General features: G+C 38.8%; 1 protein-coding gene and 1 pseudogene across 1 annotated transcript in view; both read right to left on the reverse strand.

Moving 5' to 3' along the window:
- Positions 1-19,701, reverse strand: part of LOC126263109 (serine/threonine-protein kinase VRK1) — a 236,124-nt gene that overhangs the window by 88,380 nt on the left and 128,043 nt on the right. Inside the window, exon 5 of the mRNA XM_049960119.1 lies at positions 15,862-16,058. Coding sequence (XP_049816076.1) covers positions 15,862-16,058 — 197 coding nt within the window. The remainder of the gene's footprint in view (positions 1-15,861; positions 16,059-19,701) is intronic.
- LOC126212372 (5S ribosomal RNA) lies at positions 7,122-7,238 on the reverse strand (annotated as a pseudogene).

Genomic DNA, 19,701 nt, shown 5'->3' on the forward strand with positions numbered 1-19,701 from the left:
GTTTTCAAACGGTCCAATAACGATGAATAATATGCACCTGTAATAGTTTTACCCTTTTCCAAATAGTCGATGAGGATTATCCCTTGCGAATCCCAAAAGACAGTCGCCATAACCTTTCCGGCCGAAGGAATGGTCTTCACCTTTTTTCGTGCAGATTCTCCCCTCGTAACCCATTGTTTTGACTGTTCTTTGGTCTCAGGAGTATAGTAATGTATCCATGTTTCATCCACAGTGACGAAACGATGCTTAAAGTCCTGTAGATTCTTCCTTAACAGCTGCAAACCATCCTTGCAACACTTCACACAATTCCGTTTTTGGTCAAGAGTGAGCAATTGTGGAACCCATCTTGCGGATAGCTTTCTCATGTCCATATGTTGATGCAAAATATTGTGTACCCATTCATTCGAGATGCCCACAGCACTAGCAAGCTCATGCACCTTAACTCTTCTGTCATCCTTCAGCACATCATCATGGATTTTATCAATGATTTCTGGAGTCGTAACCTCCACAGGGCATCCAGAATGTTCAGCATCACTTGTGCCCATACAGCCACTCTGAAAATTTTGAAACTACTTATAAACGGTTCTAATTGAAGGTGCAGAGTCACCGCAATGTTAACCAAACTTCTCTTTTGTCTCCTGAGGCATTTTGCCTTTCATAAAGTAATGTTTTAATCACCACACAAAATTCTTTGTTGTCCATTTTTTGACAATACGTAGACTTCCTTGATTCACACGAATGCCAAACACAAAGAAATACACCAATATGGCTGAAACTGTGTGTGCGTTCTTTCCAAAGATGCTACTAGCTAAACATGGCCTCAATACGTGCCGGTGATGCCATCTCTCAGACTTTGCACAGATTTTTCAAACGCCCCTTGTAAGAACTGAATATTTTTTAAGCCAGTTAGTTCAGAAGGGTAAGATAACACAGTGTGTGCTGATGCCAATTGCAGGAATGTGTGTGAGGATTATTAAAATATATCATCAATCATCACAATTATAATCAATTAGAAAATTTAAATGAATTATTCATTTATAGTCAGGGTGTATACGTGGACAAGGAAAAAAATTCCCGGATTTCCCGGTTAAAAATACACTTTCTCCCGGGTGAAAGTACACTTTTTCTATGTTAAGGGACAGTATACTCTTCCTCGGCACTGTAAAACTCATCAATCCTTTGAATGTTTATTGTTTTATATACTGACGTAGAATTTCCCAGCACTTTCGAAAATGAATCTCAGGGGGGGAAAACACCTCTGATGTGCAGCAACATGTATGCTGCATTTTTTCGTATTACGAAGGTATAAATTTGAATTCCACCAAACACCGCATGGCACTTTCCGAAGCACTGAAATTGAGATTGCAATACGCTTCTGTAAGCGTGATCTCGCCAGCCGATGACAGCATAGGACACGTGATGTAGTCAGCCAATAGCAATATCACTCTTAAGTATCGCGAACACACAAATAACGAAAGTTAATGGTTTAAATAAACATACATAGCACTCACATATAATATTGGTCTCAAAGCTTAATAAGCTGGAAGAGAAGCTAAGTTTCCACATATAATGTTGATCTTTTTTGCGCGTGTTACACTTTAAGATACATCTCACAAATATACCCGTAAAATTTTTAATAACGACGTAAATGTCTGATCTTCTGGACTCTAAATTCTTCTAAATGGTCGTCCTGAAAGAGTTGACTTTTAAATGAGACTGAAACGCTTTGTGATTTAAGAGAAGATTACCTTCAGACAATTTGTTGGCAATACTGCGCCGACGCGGACTCTTCGAGTATTTGCTGCACTAAATAATTATAAAAAGCGTTGTTATTAAGCTATTTTTAAACGTGTACAGGTGTTATAAATATAATATAAGTGTTGTTGAATTAGTGGAAGTGTTAGTGAAGAATAAAATAAAATTAAACGGGGTAAGAAGCGTATTTTATGCCTGTAGCATGTAGCATGAATCCTAGGCCTAATTTCACGCGCGCGAATCTTAAGTAAGCAGTGAATTAAACTTATAGATAAACGTTTCCAGTTGGTATAAATATAATATAAGTGTTGTTACATTAGTGGAAGTGTTAGTGAAGTGTTAAAGAAGATTATACGGGGTAAGAAGTTTATTTTCCTCCTCGCGCCTATAGCACGGATTTTAGGCTTAATTTCACGCGCGCGTATTGTAAGTAAACAGTGAGTTATATGTAATCACCAGTTTTTTTATTCAGTACTCTTTCAATTTATTTATATCTGCCTGAATAGTTTCTAGGGTCCTTTGTTTATGTTTTAGTCACTACTTAAATCAGCTTATACGATTTCTGTTTTTACCATGAGTGAGAAGTGTGTGACATGCCGTAGGATCATTAGTTCCGGGGTATGGTGTGATGGGTGCTGTAGTTTCTTTCATTGGGGCGAATTTAGTGGCGTGGGAAATGGGGACATAAATGAGTCTCACCAGTGGTGTTGTAGGATCTGCAGTAGAGATAGGAAAATACTGGAGCAGGAAGGGAAAATTGCAGCTCTTCAAGCTGACCTAGACAAGGCAAGAGAGGATCTGGACAGGTTAAAGAGGGAGAAGGGTGAACAGAGGTGGCAAGTGGCAACAGGTAATAGGGGGAACAGGCAAAGGAGAGCATCAGACAGCTTTGTCATAAATCTTGAAAATAGATTTGACCTGTTGCCTCAGTCAGAATCGGATGAGTCTCATGTAGCTGAAGCTGTAGAAAGGGCACAACAAGCTTTCAAGGACTTGAAAAAGGTAGGGAAATTTGTAAAGAGAAAGAAAGTTCTGTTGTTAGGTAGTTCCCATGGTAGAGGTGTTGGCCAACTACTGCAGGAAAATCTAGGTCCAGAGTACCAGGTCACAAACTTTTTCAAGCCTAGTGCAGATCTGGGTCAGGTAACAGATGATGTAGGTGCTTTATGCAAGGATTTCACAAAGGAGGATGCCGTGGTTATAGTGGGTGGTCTGGGAAATAGCATTGGCAGAGACTCTGAATATTCCATAGAGAGTGACCTGGTGAAGATAGCAGCAGCAACGAAGCATACGAGTGTGGGATTTGTGTCTGTGTTGAGACGCCTTGATCGGCCTCATTTGAACTCTTCCGTAGGGAGGGTGAACTTGGAGTTGGAGTGGCTGCTTAGGACGGATATAGGGTCCCATATTGGTTTGATTCCTGTGGATGCTATCGATAGGTGGGACTACACTAGGCATGGCCTTCACCTCAATAGGAAAGGGAAGGGAAAACTGTCTGGGTTGATTGCAGAAAACTTAAGGGGGGACACTGACAAGTGGTAAAATACCAGTGGTCACAGGTGTCAGAGGGATGCCTTTTTTAGGATAGGGAAGGGGGAAAGAAAACGAGTTTTAAGAGAGATTGGCAGACACACTCAGTTTGAGAAAACTGATGAACAGGAGTCAGATTTTATCATACAGTCTTCATTTAAACAGTGTGTAACAGAAAGTAATCAGAAACTGCCAGTTCATCTTCGCCAAAGCAGTTACAATCCCATTAGTATGCAGTATCAGTTATCTTTATTACACCAGAACATTCCGAGACTTAGAAATAAAGTCGATGAACTACTCATTTGTATCGATGAAATGAATTCATCTAACCAAATTGACATAATCTGCCTCTCTGAACATCAAGTGACCACTGATATAGATATGTTAGACATTTCAGGATTTAAGCTAGCTTCCTACTTCTGCAGAGTGGATATGGATGGAGTAGGAGTTGCCACATTTATCAAAAACTGCCATAAATTCAAGAACATTGACATTAATAAATTCTGTTTAGAGCAGCATCTAGAAGCATGTGCAACAGAAGTAGAGTTCCATAACAGATCCTATATAATAATAACTATTTACAGAGCACATGCAGGAAATTATAATCTATTCTTAGATCATCTAGAAGCTCTTTTGGGTTATTTAACAGGAAGAAACAAAGAAATTTTGATTGCTGGTGACTTTAATACACATTTTCTAATGCAATCTTCCAGTAAACATTCACTGCAGTTAGTGATGTTGTCTTTCAATCTAACTCACACTGTAAACTTTCCAACTAGGATCACTAAATCCTCAAGGACAGCAATTGATAACATTTTTATAGACAAATCAAAGGAACAAAATCATATCATAAAACCTGTTATAAATGGACTATCAGATCATGACATGCAGCTCCTTGTTTTAGATGTAAATTCTAAGCAGATCATCAAGACTGCTAAATCTGAGTACAGGAGAGTAGTCAATCAACCAAAAATTGAGTGTTTTAGAAAACTGCTCAAAGATATGAACTGAAAAGATGTTTATAGTCCTCAGGACATGAATGAAAAATATAACACATTCATGAACAATGTCAGTACCATGTTTGAAAACTGTTTTCCTCTAAAAGTTACTCAAATTAAACAGAAGTCTATAATAAAACCATGCATTACACAAGGAATAAAGATTTCCTGTAAGACAAAAAGGATAATGTATCTGTCGACCAAGAACAGCTCCAATGCTGATGATTTAGCTAAATACAAGGAATACTGTAAAACATAAAAAAAAAAAATAATTCAGACGTCTAAACAAATGCACTACGAGAAGAAGATAGCAATGTCAGGGAACAAAATAAAAACAATATGGGATATAGTGAAAGTGCAGACTGGTAGAACCACAACATCCTTTTAAGTAAATTAGAATTCTATGGTGTCATGGGTAGTGCTGCAAAATGGTTCAAGTCATACCTTTCTCATTAGTAACTGATGGGCATAGTGTGGCAAATCTATTTAACAAGTACTTTATATCCGTTACTGATAGAATGGGACTTTCAGGATCAGTAAATAATGCCCTTGATTATCTGAAACTAGCCTTCACAAATCGCTTCAAGTACATGAATATATCACTCACTTCACCAAAAGAAATAACATCCATAATAAAATCTTTAAAAACAAAGCATTCTAGTGGGTACGATGAAATATCAAAGATAATTAAGGCATGTTCTTGTGAGTTTAGCACAATTCTAAGTTACTTGTGTAACCAGTCAATTATAACTGGGACATTTCCTGACTGGCTAAAATATGCAGATGTTAAGCCTCTATTCAAGAAAGGGGATAAAGAGATACCATCAAACTACAGACCGATTTCACTTTTGCCAGCATTCTCAAAAATTTTAGAAAAAGTAATGTACAGGCAGCTGCTCAACCATCTGACCACAAATAACATATTATCAAGAACACAGTTTGGATTTCTGAAGGGTTCTGATATCGAGAAGGCTATTTACACCTACAGTGAAAATGTACTTAATTCATTAAATAACAAATTACAAGCAGCAGGTGTTTTCTGTGATTTGTCAAAGGCATTTGATTGTGTGAACCACAACATCCTTTTAAGTAAATTAGAATTCTATGGTGTCACGGGCAGTGCTGCAAAATGGTTCAAGTCATACCTCACTAACAGGAAACAAAGGGTGTCAGTGCAAGGGACTAGTGAATTAAGTCATCAGTCATCATCAGAATGGGAAAAAATTACATGTGGTGTCCCACAGGGATCCATCTTAGGGCCATTGCTCTTTCTTGTGTACATTAATGATCTCTCATCAGTTACACTGCCAGAAGCAGAGTTCGTTTTGTTTGCAGATGACACAAGTATTGCAATAAATAGTATGTCAAGTGTAGTTCTAGAAAGATCTGCTAATGGTATTTTCATGGATATTAATAAATGGTTTAAAGCCAACTCACTGACATTAAACTTCGAAAAGACTCACTATATGCAATTCAGAACCTGTAAGAGGTTTCCACCCAGCATATGCATAAAATACAAAGAAGAGCAGATAGAAGAGGTTGACAGTCTTAAATTCCTGGGATTACAACTTGATAATAAATTCAGTTGGGAAGAGCACACCACAGAACTGCAGAAACACCTTAACAAATCTGTATTTGCAATTCGAGTGTTAGCAGACATAGGCGACATAAAAATGAAAAAGCTTGCATACTTTGCCTACTTTCATTCCATAATGTCATATGGTATAATATTTTGGGGTAACTCTTCAAGTCAAACAAAAGTTTTCAGAGTCCAAAAGCGTGTAATACGTATTATTTGTGGAGTAAATTCACAGATGTCCTGTAGAAACCTCTTCAAAGAACTGGGTATACTAACTACTGCCTCTCAGTATATTTACTCATTAATGAAATTTGTTCTAAATAATATATCTCTTTTTCCAACAAACAGCTCAGTTCATACATACAATACCAGGAACAAAAATGATCTGCACAAGGACTTAAAAGCACTTTCTTTAGTTCAAAAAGGGGTCCACTACTCAGGAACACTCATCTTCAATAATTTGCCAGTAAACATAAAAAATGTAGTTACAAATAAAGATCAGTTTAAAAGGAGCCTGAAAGACTTACTAGTGGCCAACTCCTTCTACTCCATTGACGAATTTTTTAATAGAAACAAATGATGTATTGTATATATTCATACTATTAGTATTGTTATTTCGGCTTAAAAAAAAATAAATTGACATGTTCCACATCCACGAGGATCTCCTCAGCACGGATCTATGGAACGAAAAACTAATCTAATCTAATCTAATCTCGTACATTCTCGCATATAGTTCATCTTGCGTATAAGTAAATCTGCTTTGAATGTAGCGCTTTTCAAAACACCATTCGCAATATTTTCCCGCGACCTGTTAGACATAGGTTTGGTTCAGCAGTTGCAACAGCGCCAGATAATAGGCGTCATCGCGCTTGCGCAGCTACTATGACGCATGAAGCCCTTATGTTCGTACGTGTAAAACATTAGAAGATCTTACTTTGTGTCATAAAAGGAACAAGACAAAAGAGGATACTTCAAAAGTGTCGGAATTTCATGAACCATACTAAAATGCACAATTCGGCTTCAAATGCACAATCGTATGTAAATTTTCTTGGAGTAAGCACTCCGTCTTCAGGCCACAAGAGGTCCATCGGGACCATCCGACCGCCGTGTCATCCTCAGGTGAGGATGCGGATAGGAGTTGCGTGTGGTCAGCACACCGCTCTCCCGGTCGTTATGATGGTTTTCTTTGACCGGAGCCGCTACTATTCGGTCGAGTAGCTCCTCAATTGGCATCACGAGGCTGAGTGCACCCCGAAAAATGGCAACAGCACAGGACGGCCGGATGGTCACCCATCCAAGTGCCGGCCACACCCAACAGCGCTTAACTTCGGTGATCGCACGGGAACCGGTGTATCCACTGCGGCAAGGCCGTTGCCCAAATTTTCTTGAAGTAACAGTACTATATTATCTCATGTTTGGTTCAATATGGCATAATGCCATACGTGCACTTGAAATGCAGCGAAAAGTTGAAACTAGCCAATAGTGTGAAATCAAACACTTCATTTCAAATAAATTGACTGTCTCAGCAAAAAAGATTAATAAAAACCGGCAAAAATAACTTCATTGTTCTGTAAGGCGATTAATGCTTGACAGTCAGAAAGGTGGAAATAAAATCTGAAACTAAAAACATATTTTAACCTTCCGTAATTATGTGAACTATTTTAATTAATTTGATAGCTCACGGCCACAAAAATCCGTTTTGTTATGGTTTAGCATGAGAGCAATAAACGAAGAGGAAACAACAAAATCACTGAATGTGAACACAGGTCACGTGGCGACGACCCCCTTCCCCACCACAACTCAGACTGCTCTGTGCATCAGCCCCAGATTTACTATGTTTTCGAATCGGGGCAATATTAAGTAGTGGCGCCCAGCCACACTTCTGTAACCAGAAGCGGGAGAAGGTACTACTCATACGCGACTCAACTGCAAATGCGCAATATCCCGCCCGCAACTGCTCAAACGAATCTAATTTAAACAGTTATCATGTCATGCTTATCGGAGGCAAGTTGTTGTTATAAAGCATTGCATAGTCTTCCTAAAGCGTTTGATAGACTTTGCTGTTGGTAGACGCTTGTATGAGCACTGTTTTGTTGTTGTATACGGCTCACTTCCTTTGCAACTTTTTTATTTTCATTTTTTTTTTCTCTCGTTCATGTTTTGTTGCTGCACCATTATTCTGCAGTAGTGGGATGCAGTAATGTCCTTAGTTAGAATATTGGTTCTTACCAGTCAAAATCACAAAAATTTTTCCCGGCTCTCACGGTTGTCCTGGGTCGTATACACCCTGTTAGTGATTAGCTTACAACGAATATTAGTTTTAACAAATGAAACAGTAACTCCAAAATAAATTTGTCTAAGACACTGCGAAACAGTATGACAACATGCATTTTTTACACATAGTGACAAAGTCACGCAGGAGCAAAGTGATCATGGTAAACCGTATACACCGAAGCACCAAAGAAACTGGTATAGGCACACACATTCAAATACAGAGAGATGTTAACAGGCAGAATACAATGCTGGGGTTGGCAACACCTATATACGACAACAGGTGACTGGCACAGTTGCTAGATCGGTTACTGCTTCTATAATGGCAGGTTATCATGATTTAAGTGAGTCTGAACCTGGTGTTATAGTCAGCGCATGAGTGATGGGACACAGCATCTCTGAGGTAGCGATGAAGTGGGATTTTCTCGTAAGACCATTCACGAGTGTATCATGAGTATTAGGAATACGGCAAAACATCAAATCTCTGACATCACTGAGGCCGGAAAAAGATCCTGCAAGAACGGGACCAATGATGACTGAAGAGAATAGTTCAGCATGATGGAAGAGCAACCCTTCTGTGAATTGGGACAGATTTCAAAGCTGTGCCATCAGCAAGAGTCAGCATGTGAACCATTCAATGAAACATCATCAATATGGGCTTTCGGAGCAAAAGTCCACTCGTGTACCCTTGATGACTGTACGAAACAAAGCTTTACACCTCACCCGGTTCCATAAACATGACATTGGACTGTTGATGACTGGAAACATGTTGCCCAGTTGGACGAGTCTTGTTTCAAATTGTATCGAGCGGATAGACGTGTATGGGTATGGAGACAACCTCATGAATAAATGGACCCTGCATGTCAGAAGGGGACTGTTCAAGCTGATGGAAGCTCTCTAATGGTGTGGGGCATACGCAGTTGGAGTAATATGGGACACCTGACACGTCTAGATAAGACTGACAGGTGACACATACGTAAGCATTCTGTCTGATCACCTGCATCCGTTCATGTCCACTGTGGATTCCGACAGACTTGGACTGTTCCACAAGGACAATACGACACCCCATACATTCACAATTGCTACAGAGTGGTTCCAGGAACACACTTTTAAGTTTAAACACTTCTGCTGGCCACCAAACTCCCCAGACAAACATTATTGAGCATATCTGGGATGCCTTGCAACGTGCTGCACAGAAGAGATTTCTGCCTCCTCATACTCTTACAGATTTATGGATGGATTCATGGTGTCACTTCCCTCCAGCACTACTTCAGACATTAGTCGAGTCCATGCCATGCCATGTTGTGGCACTTCTGTGTGCTCGCAGGGGCTCTACACGATATTAGGCAGATGTACCAATTTCTTTGACTCTTCAGTGTATACAGTTCCGTAGAAAGCTGAGGAGGTCACAAGGTGCTGTCAGTAACTTAATACAAAATTATTTTATTGATCCAAAACGACACATTGTGGGATATTCCAGCATCAGATAATTTATAACAGAAAGAGACAACATTCAGAGCAAAAGATCTCTGAAAAAAGTACTTCTCTATTTCACTTTTGGTATGCACTTTGTGTAAAAACTGTAACACCACAGAACAATGTTATTGCATGCAAAAAATATATTCTACTGCTTCATTACCAGATACAATATAACATCTTGTAAGCAATCTACATTTTTTTAAAATCTTTTGCTCTGAATATTGCTGTCCCTTTCCATTATAAATCTAAAATTTTGTAGTGAATTATTGTTATTCATAATGAAGCCTTTGCCAAGCTTTGGCACATAATATCCCATAATCATTCACATAATGCCAACTGGTGTTAAAATTTACTTACTTTGTACACAGCTCATGATTGTTGTTGTCTGTTCATGTTGGTTACATTAATATCATTTAACTATCAGGACAACTGGTTACCTTCAGTACCAGTGTATGGGCCTCATGCTCATAAGTCTACATGAATTGTGCACAATGATTTTGTAGCCATTGCTTTTTTCATGTATAGTTGTATGTAATTTTCTTTTTAACAAAATTATCTGACAATGGCATATGCCAAAACACGTCATTTTGGATCAATAAAGTCATTTTGTATTCAATTAATGACTTATTAATTTGCAGACCTGAACCACATAACCCACTCCTGATGATGATGATGATGATGATGATTTAATGTTGCTCAATAGCCTGGTGCAAGTCTTTTATTGGATGTGACTTTGTTGACTTGCATGTCTCTAACCTACCCCCAGTTTGGGCACCCACTGAACTGTTCTTTACCCACCCTACAAGCCTACTAACAGTATGCAACAACAAAAAGAGTTAAAGGGATTTTGTTATGATATTTTTTTTTTAAAAAAAAGGCCAGGTAGGTCTTTTACACTGAAGGTTCTGTACAAATTTAGTTATGTACAGCCTATATAGACAGTTTATCCATTCTGAGAATTGAAGATATTGACAATTTTTGCCTGTTACTGACATTGATTATGGCAAGATATTGATCCCAGGGATTTCAAGACCTTCGAGAACATTTTAATTTCATGTCTGAAATCGGGTAACAAACGACAGAAGAACTTTTTTCTTGTGATTAATTACAAATTAACATTTTTGGATTTTTTCCTTTACTTGCACTGTGAAATATTGCTTCTTGCCAAATTTCATGATACTAGGCCAACAAGAAGTGTCCTATAGGCTTCAACAAATGAGTTTTCGAGTATTAAAATATGTGGCATAAATGGTAGTTTCTTTTGACTGCACCGACTTAAAAGCTTAAAATTTTCACACTGCCAAAGGGCCATGATCATAGTATATGACAAATTTGATCTCCATATGTCTACCTGTTCATCAGGAAAAACAGTTCTTAACAGTCGGATGGATGGACAAGGGTTCTGTTTTTACACATCGAGGCATGAAATCCTAAAACCACTGAAATAATGTTAATATCTTTTTTTGTGATTTCCTGTAAAATGTATTCATTAAAGCTTACACATGTCACTGCAAATCACAACACTATCTGAAACGACAGTAGTACATGAGAAATACGTCAAACATGAAGAAAGTAAATAAAAAATGTGCCTAGCACAAAAACTACTGCAATGTTTTAGAACAATGAGGGCTAATCACGGGCACAGTGTGATCTACATCTACACGATTACTCTGCAATTCACATTTAAGTGCTTGGCAGAGGGTTCATCGAACCACAATCATACTATCTCTCTACCATTCCACTCCCGAACAGCGCGCAGGAAAAACGAACACCTAAACCTTTCTGTTCGAGCTCTGATTTCTCTTATTTTATTTTGATGATCATTCCTACCTACGTAGGTGGGCCTCAACAAAATATTTTCGCATTCGGAAGAGAAAGTTGGTGACTGAAATTTTGTAAATAGATCTTGCCGCTATGAAAAACGTCTTTGCTTAAATGACTTCCATTCCAACTCACGTATCATATCTGCCACTCTCTCTCCCCTATTATGTGATAATACAAAACGAGCTGCCCTTTTTTGCACCCTTTCGATGTCCTCCATCAATCCCACCTGGTAAGGATCCCACACCGCGCAGCAATATTCTAACAGAGGACGAACGAGTGTAGTGTAAGCGGTCTCTTTAGTGGACTTGTTGCATCTTTTAAGTGTCCTGCCAATGAAACGCAACCTTTGGCTCACCTTCCCCACAATATTATCTATGTAGTCTTTCCAACTGAAGTTGTTCGTAATTTTAACTCCCAGGTACTTAGTTGAATTGACAGCCTTGAGAATCGTACTATTTATCGATTAATCGAATTCCAACGGATTTCTTTTGGAACTGATGTGGATCACCTCACACTTTTCGTTATTTAGCGTCAACTGTCACCTGCCACACCATACAGCAATCTTTTCTAAATCGCTTTGCAACTGATACTGGTCTTCGGATGACCTTACCAGACGGTAAATTACAGCATCATCTGCGAACAACCTAAGAGAACTGCTCAGATTGTCACCCAGGTCATTTATATAGATCAGGAACAGCAGAGGTCCTAAGATGCTTTCCTGGGGAACACCTGATATCATTTCAGTTTTACTCGATGATTTGCCATCTATTACTACAAACTGCGACCTTCCTGACAGGAAATCACGAATCCAGTCGCACAACTGAGACGATACCCCATAGGCCCGCAGCTACATTAGAAGTCGCTTGTGAGGAACAGTGTCAAAAGCTTTCTGGAAATCTAGAAATACGGAATCAACTTGAGATCCCCTGTCGATAGCGGCCATTACTTCTTGCGAATAAAGAGTTAGCTGCGTTGCACAAGAACGATGTTTTCTGAAACCATGCTGATTACGTAGCAATAGATCGTTCCCTTTGAGGTGATTCATAATGTTTGAATACAGTATATGCTTCAAAACCCTACTGCAAACCGACGTCAATGATATAGGTCTGTAGTTCGATGGATTACTCCTACTACTAAAACACTGGTGCGACCTGCGCAATTTTCCAATCTGTAGGTACAGATTTATCGGTGAGCGAGCGGTTGTATATGATTGCTAAGTAGGGAGCTATTGTATCAGCGTAATCTCAAAGGAACCTAATCGGTATACAATCTGGACCTGAAGACTTGCCCGTATCAAGCGATTTGAGTTGCCTCTGAACCCCTAAGGTATCTACTTCTAAGAAACTCATGCTAGCAGCTGTTGTGTTTCAAATTCTGGAATATTCCATTCGTCTTCCCTGGTGAAGGAATTTCGGAAAACTGCGTTCAATAACTCCGCTTTAGCGGCACAGTCGTCGGTAACAGTACCATCGGCACCGTGCAGCGAAGGTATTGACTGCTTCTTGCCGCTTTGGTACATTACATACGACCAGAATTTCTTCGGATTTTCTACCAAATTTCGAGACAATGTTTCATTGTGGTACCTCTTAAAGGCATCTCGCATTGAAGTCTACGCCAAATTTCGTGCGTGTGTAAATTTTAGCCAATCTTCGGGATTTCACGTTCTTCTGAACTTCGCATGCTTTTTCCGTTACCTCTGCAACAGCGTTCGGAACTGTTTTGTGTACCATGGGGGATCAGTTCCATCTCTTACCAATTTATGAGGTATGAATCTCTCAACTGCTGTTGCTGCTATATCTTTGAATTTGAGCCACATCTTGTCTACATTTGCATAGTCAGTTCGGAAGGAATGGAGATTGTCTCTTAGGAAGGCTTCTAGTGACACTTTATCCGCTTTTTTAAATAAAATTATTTTGCGTTTGTTTCTGGTGGATTTGGAAGAAACAGTATTGAGCCTAGCTACAACGACCTTGTGATCACTAATCACTGCATCAGTCATGATGCTCTCTATCAGCTCTGGATTGTTTGTAGCGAAGAGGTCAAGTGTGTTTTCGCAACCATATACAATTCGCGTGGGTTCGTGGACTAACTGCTCGAAATAATTTTCGGAGAAAGCATTTAGGACAATCTCGGAAGATGTTTTCTGCCTACCACCGGTTTTGAACAAGTATTTTTGCCAACATATCGGGGGAAGGTTGATGTCCCCACCAACTATAACCGTATGAGTGGGGTATTTATTTGTTACGAGACTAAAATTTTCTCTGAACTGTTCAGCAACTATATCATTGCAGTCTGGGGGTCAGTAGAAGGAGCCAATTATTAACTTAGTTCGGCTGTTAAGTATAACCTCCACCCATACCAATTCGCACAGAGTATCTACTTTGACTTCACTACAAGATGAACCACTACTGGCAGACACAAACACTCCACCACCAATTCTGCCTAATCTATCTTTCCTGAGCACCTTCTGAGACTTCGTAAAAATTTCTGCAGAACTTATTTCAGGCTTTAGCCAGCTTTCTGTACCTGTACTTAAAGGGAAATAGGGATACTAAACTCACAATATGAAGAGAGTGACGGCTGGTACAAAGCAAAAGAGAAGAGAACGTAATGAAGAATGGAGTCAGATTGTAGAAGCTAATACTGTGTTCAGGAGACTAGATCCATACACAGTCTACAGGCAACAAAAATATAAACAACAAAGTAGCAGAAATGGATATAATATGAATTAATGGTTAAAAAGTTAATATGTCTGCATGTATTTATCTTATCCAAAGTATCTGCATACCTATTAGTCAACATTAATATAGGATATGCTCACTGTCACCTTTACAACGGCTTGAATTCTGAGGATAACTTTCAATAAGATGCCTGAATGTCTTCGGAAGAATGGCATGCACTCTTCAAGAGCCAAAACCAGTGATGTTGGACGATGGAGCCTGGAGCAAACTCAACATTCTCACTCATCCCAAACTTTTTCCACTGGGTTCAGGATGAGACTTTGAACAGGCCAGTCGATTTCAGGAATGTTATTGCCCACAAGCCATTGCCTCAGAGGGCCTGCTGCGCTTTATGACATGGTGAACCGTCATGCTGATACAATTATCCTCTCCAAACTGCGCCCAATCACAATGCTGTAAAATGTATTAATAGCCTCCAGTATTTAGAGGCAATAAGGGGAACACAAGCTAACCAAAAATAAAAAATAAATAAGATAACAACCCATACTGCAATGCAACCTCCTCCATAGATCACAATTGGAACTACATATTATAGTAGGTAATGCTCACCAGACATTCACCAAACCCAAACCCCTCCAGCAGATTGCCACAGGGTATAGCGAAATTAATCACTCCAAATCATTTTTTCCAGGTAGCAAGTGTCGAGTGGCATCACTCTTTACACTATCTTGAACGTCACTTAGCAATGAACACAGAAATGTGTGGCTTATGAGGAGCTGCTTGACCATTTTCCACCCTTGTTTTTGACTCACTACACACAGTCACTGTGTTAACGGGACTGCTGTTAGCACTTAGGAACTCATGAGCATTCCTTCCTTGAATTTCATTCGATTTTTTTTTACAACCAACCCATAATTGCTCAATGGTCCCTGTCCATCAGCACATGAGAGCTGCTTGGTCTTTGTTTGTTGTGAACGTTCCTCTGTGTTTCCACTACACAATCTTGTCACTATTAGTCAACTCTGGCAGCTTTAGATGCACTGAAATGCTCCTGATGGACCTGTTACTAAATTTGCATCCAATGGCTAGTCCGTGTTCAATGTCACTGAACTCTCCTGGCTGAACTGCTCTGCTGTTACTGTTTCTCCACCTTTTATACTAGGAGGTCAACATCTTGTGACATCTAGTCATCAATTCCACATTATAAAGGGATGTCCAGATACTTCTGATCAGATCGTGTCTACATAAAATGTGAGTCCTAATTTGTGAGAAAAATTTTACATTTTTTTTCCAATCACTGGAGGCTCCTGGAAGACTAACTTAAAAGAACACAGTTGAAGTTAATATAAATATGTGACAAGTGCAAATATAGCTAATTAAACTGTTTGCATGTCTGACATCTACAACAATTAAATTGTACACAAAAGTTCCCTTGCTATAACAGACATCTTCCAATAATGTTTCACCCAGTAGCATAAAAACACACAAACTAAAGTTTGTTTTCAGTGTTAATGATTTTCACCTTTCTCAGAAAAAAAAAAAAAAAAAAAAGTGTGCAATTCTCTGCCTGTTCCCTAGAAAATGGTCTGTGCAAGAAAAATCAAATATAATTCAGCAAAAAAATATTTATGCACAATTTTTCCTTCAACGGAAATTCTTTTGACGACATTAACTGAGTAACATGGAAAATATTTAAAAAATGATAACCTTGTTAATATTGTGATAAAATGCTTCCAGTACTTACAATTTGTAAACCTATTGCCAACACCGTAGCAATTGGAAATGTGCGATTATTCTCAAGGAACAGTGACCATAAGTCTTTTCCATACCGTTCCATCACAAGAAATCGATATTTCTGGTTATTATACATGTGAGACCCAGAACCTATATACATTGGCAGACCAAGACATTTTAACTTCTTTTGCTTTGTCCATTCAGCTACTGAAAGAAAAATAAAACATTTGCTTCATTAAATATGCACAAGGTATAAAGAAAAAGAGGAAAAACGGGGGGGGGGGGGGGGGGGCAGGAGGAGGAGGAGATCCAGAATTTTCCATGCTGTTAATAAACAGGTTGTGTCACATAAGCTAATTGATGACACAAACTGTGATGATTAGCATCAACACTGATGATGAAAATGACAAGGATGATTTGATACACAAGGATTCAATAGTGTGATTGTAAGTGTTTTACTAAAATATTACGAGAGAACTGTGTATTTAAACCTTTAAAACTTTACATTTAGGCTTCGAAGTCACTGTTAATTACATTCTCATTCATATAAACTGACACTGTCACACACAACCAAACAAAGTAGAAGCTGTCAATATAGTCACGTGATGAATTTTCTGCTGTATTTAGGAAATTAAGTTTAATGGTTGATGTGGGGTAAAATAAACATGGCTAGCTGATCATCTATAAAATAATGGGATGAAGCAACTACATTCCACAAACTTCTCCCAAACAGTAGGAAGAAGTCAGAAATCATAAATGATTTAAAATTTTCACTGTGTTTGTCAAACATCAATCTATCACCTAAACCAGAGGTTAGACAATGCAGAAGAGAATTGCCCTCTTGACAAAATATAAAACAGTCACATAAAATCAATATGCTCCCTACAACTTGTCTGCCTCAACAGGACAGATGGATGTACTTCAGGGGTAACGTAGTCGAAAGGTTGTTAGCCCAGACTAATATTTGGCCCCTGAAGAGGCACAGCAGTCTTTTTGGTAGTTGCTGGGCCAAGAGTCTGGATAATTAACTAACCTGACCTTGTAACATTAGCCAACATAGCCTTGCCTGCAAGGGAAAGGCCCATCATGTTACAAGTTCCCCTTACATTCAGAAGGATGTTGTTAGTGAAAGAAAAATCAATAAATAAGTAAGAAAAAAAAAAAATATCTGGCATTCTATGGGCCCGAGTATGAAATATAAGAACAGCTAACTGAGTAAGTAGGTTTAATTATAAACAAGACAATAGGAGTTTGTGTTGCAGCCTACTTCCATGTCATTCAATCTGCACATTGTGCCAATAAATGCAGGCTAACAATAACAAGTAAAGACTTTCTGGGGGAGGAGGGGGGGAGAGAGAGAGAGAGAGAGAGAGAGAGAGAGAGAGAGAGAGAGAGAGAGAAGGGAGGGGCGCATCTAATATAAACTTAAGTACAAAGGACTTGGTGAGGTCATCTTGCAACTGAGTAATACATTCATAAAGCAAGCATCTGCTTCAGCTGTAATGAGAATTTATTTATTATCTGCATGACCAGTTTTAAAGCATTATAGCTTCATTCTCAGGTACTAACAATTAATTAAAAACAATCATGTAAGCATGGCAGTTGGGCCAGTTAGTATGGAAAGTCAACCTCCCACCCTCCCACATGTAAAGGAACTACAAGCAGGTTACAGAGCACATCGCTGGGGCCAACAAGGAAAGCAGCGAAACAAGAACAATGACTAAGTTACACAAACTTGGGATTCATCTTATGTGACTGCATTGTGTAAACTTATGTTTCTGAATAAATCAAGGAAGTTTAACGACATTGAACAGTGATATGTGTTCAAACAGGAAATCCGAACAGCCGAATCAAATATGTGATCAGTGTTCGACTTCTTGAGGGTCCGCATAGCAAAATACCATAGTACGAGAGCCACCATTCCAGAGAAAGGTGTATTGAGGAAGTACCTCGAGTCTGGCCTTAATATTTCAATTATTCATACAGCACATGTAACAGTCTATATGGAAAATAAAGCTACCTCTCAGAATATAATAAAGGGATAGCTTTATAGGAGGACTGACAATGAAGAGTGCAATTTTTCTTTTCATTGCCCAAATAGGGAAATGTGTGATGACTGTAACAGATTTCAGAAGTATTTCAAGGATTCCTCTTTAAGAAAAAATGAAGAGACACAGCAGCGGAAAATGAATTGTCAGTAGGAAGAAGGCAGACAGAGGTATTCCAAAAATAAAGTTTACATGGAAGAGGCAACAGCAATCACTATGAACTTCCCCAAGTGCCATGTGACATCAAGTCTTACCAATGGACAGTCATATAACTTCCTTAAGTCATGAACATTTAACGTAACTATTCACAATATTCCACCCACCAACCATACAATTTGGAACCAAGCAATTGGTGGTGAGGTGGTAATGAAATAGCTTTCTGTCTGTTAAAATTGCCTGAAGATCCTCTTGAACACAAACAATGATTTTATCTATCCAGTCAGCTAAGTTAGCTACCCTAAATAAACATCAAAACTGCAATTGTGTGTCCTTTTTCCGTATTACCTAATCTGAAACAAATTAAATACAAAAATCTCCATAAAGCGCACCCCCCCCCTCTCCACCCACCCACCCACACGAGATCAACAGCATTCATACTGTCAGAGAGAAAACTGATATTCCACATGTGATAATGGTAGAATCCTTCTCATTTTCAAAGTGGAATGGCTCAAATACTGTGCGGATAGAGTTATTCTTACAAGGCAGAGTTTACAGATTGTAGCTTTCAATAAATGGACTTCAGATTGCACTGCAGAGTTCCTCTGCAACTTACAGTCATTCATAAACAGGGTGTATACGTGGACAAGGAAAATAAATTCCCAGATTTCCCAGTTAAAAATACACTTTCTTCTGGGTAAAAACACTTTTCCCGTGTTAAGTGACAGTATATTTTCCCTCAGAACTTATCAATCCTTTGAATGGTTATGGTTTTATACACGGGCGTAGAATTTTCCGGCACTTTAGAAAACGAAATTCAGGGAAAAGACACGTTTTGGAAATATCTTTGATGTGCAGCAACATGGACGCTGCATATTTTCGTATTACGAAATTACACACTGGAATTACACCAATCACCGCATGTTACTTTCCGAATCATTGAAATCGAGATTGCGATGCGCTTTTGTACGCCAGCCGATGACAGCGGATATTCAGAGCATAGGATACATGATGTATGTAGTCAGCCAACAGCAACATCCATGTTAACTAGCACGAACACACAAACAGGGAAAGTTAATAGTTTAAATTAATATACATAGTGTTGCTACAAGAAAAGCAAAGCTTTCACATATAATATTGGTCTGTAAGATTAATACGCTGCAAGGGAAGCTAAGCTTTCGCATATGATGTTGATCTTCTTTGGCGCGTGTTACGCTTTAAGATATGCCACACAAATGTGCCAGTAAAATTTTTAATAATGACATAAATGTCTGATCTTAAAGGTTCGAAATTCCTCTAAATGGCTCGTCATCAAAGAGTTGACTTTTAAATGAGAGTCAAACGCTCTGTGATTTAAGAAATTCATGGTACATTCTCTCACATAGTTCAACTTACGTAAAAACGATATTTACTTTGAAAGTAACGCTTTTCAAACCACCATTCGCAATATATTCCTGCAACTTGTTTATAAATAGGTTCGTTTCAGCAGTTGCTAGAGAGCGCAGATAACAGGTGACACCGCGCTTGCACAGCTACCATGGTGGCGGAAGCCCGTCTGTACGACGTGTAAAACATTGAAAGATCATACATTATGTCATAAAAGAAACAAAACATCAGAGGATACTCAGAGAGCATTGGAATTTCGT

Source organism: Schistocerca nitens, chromosome 1 (genome assembly GCF_023898315.1).
Source record: "Schistocerca nitens isolate TAMUIC-IGC-003100 chromosome 1, iqSchNite1.1, whole genome shotgun sequence".
Classification (NCBI taxonomy): Eukaryota; Metazoa; Arthropoda; class Insecta; order Orthoptera; family Acrididae; genus Schistocerca; species Schistocerca nitens.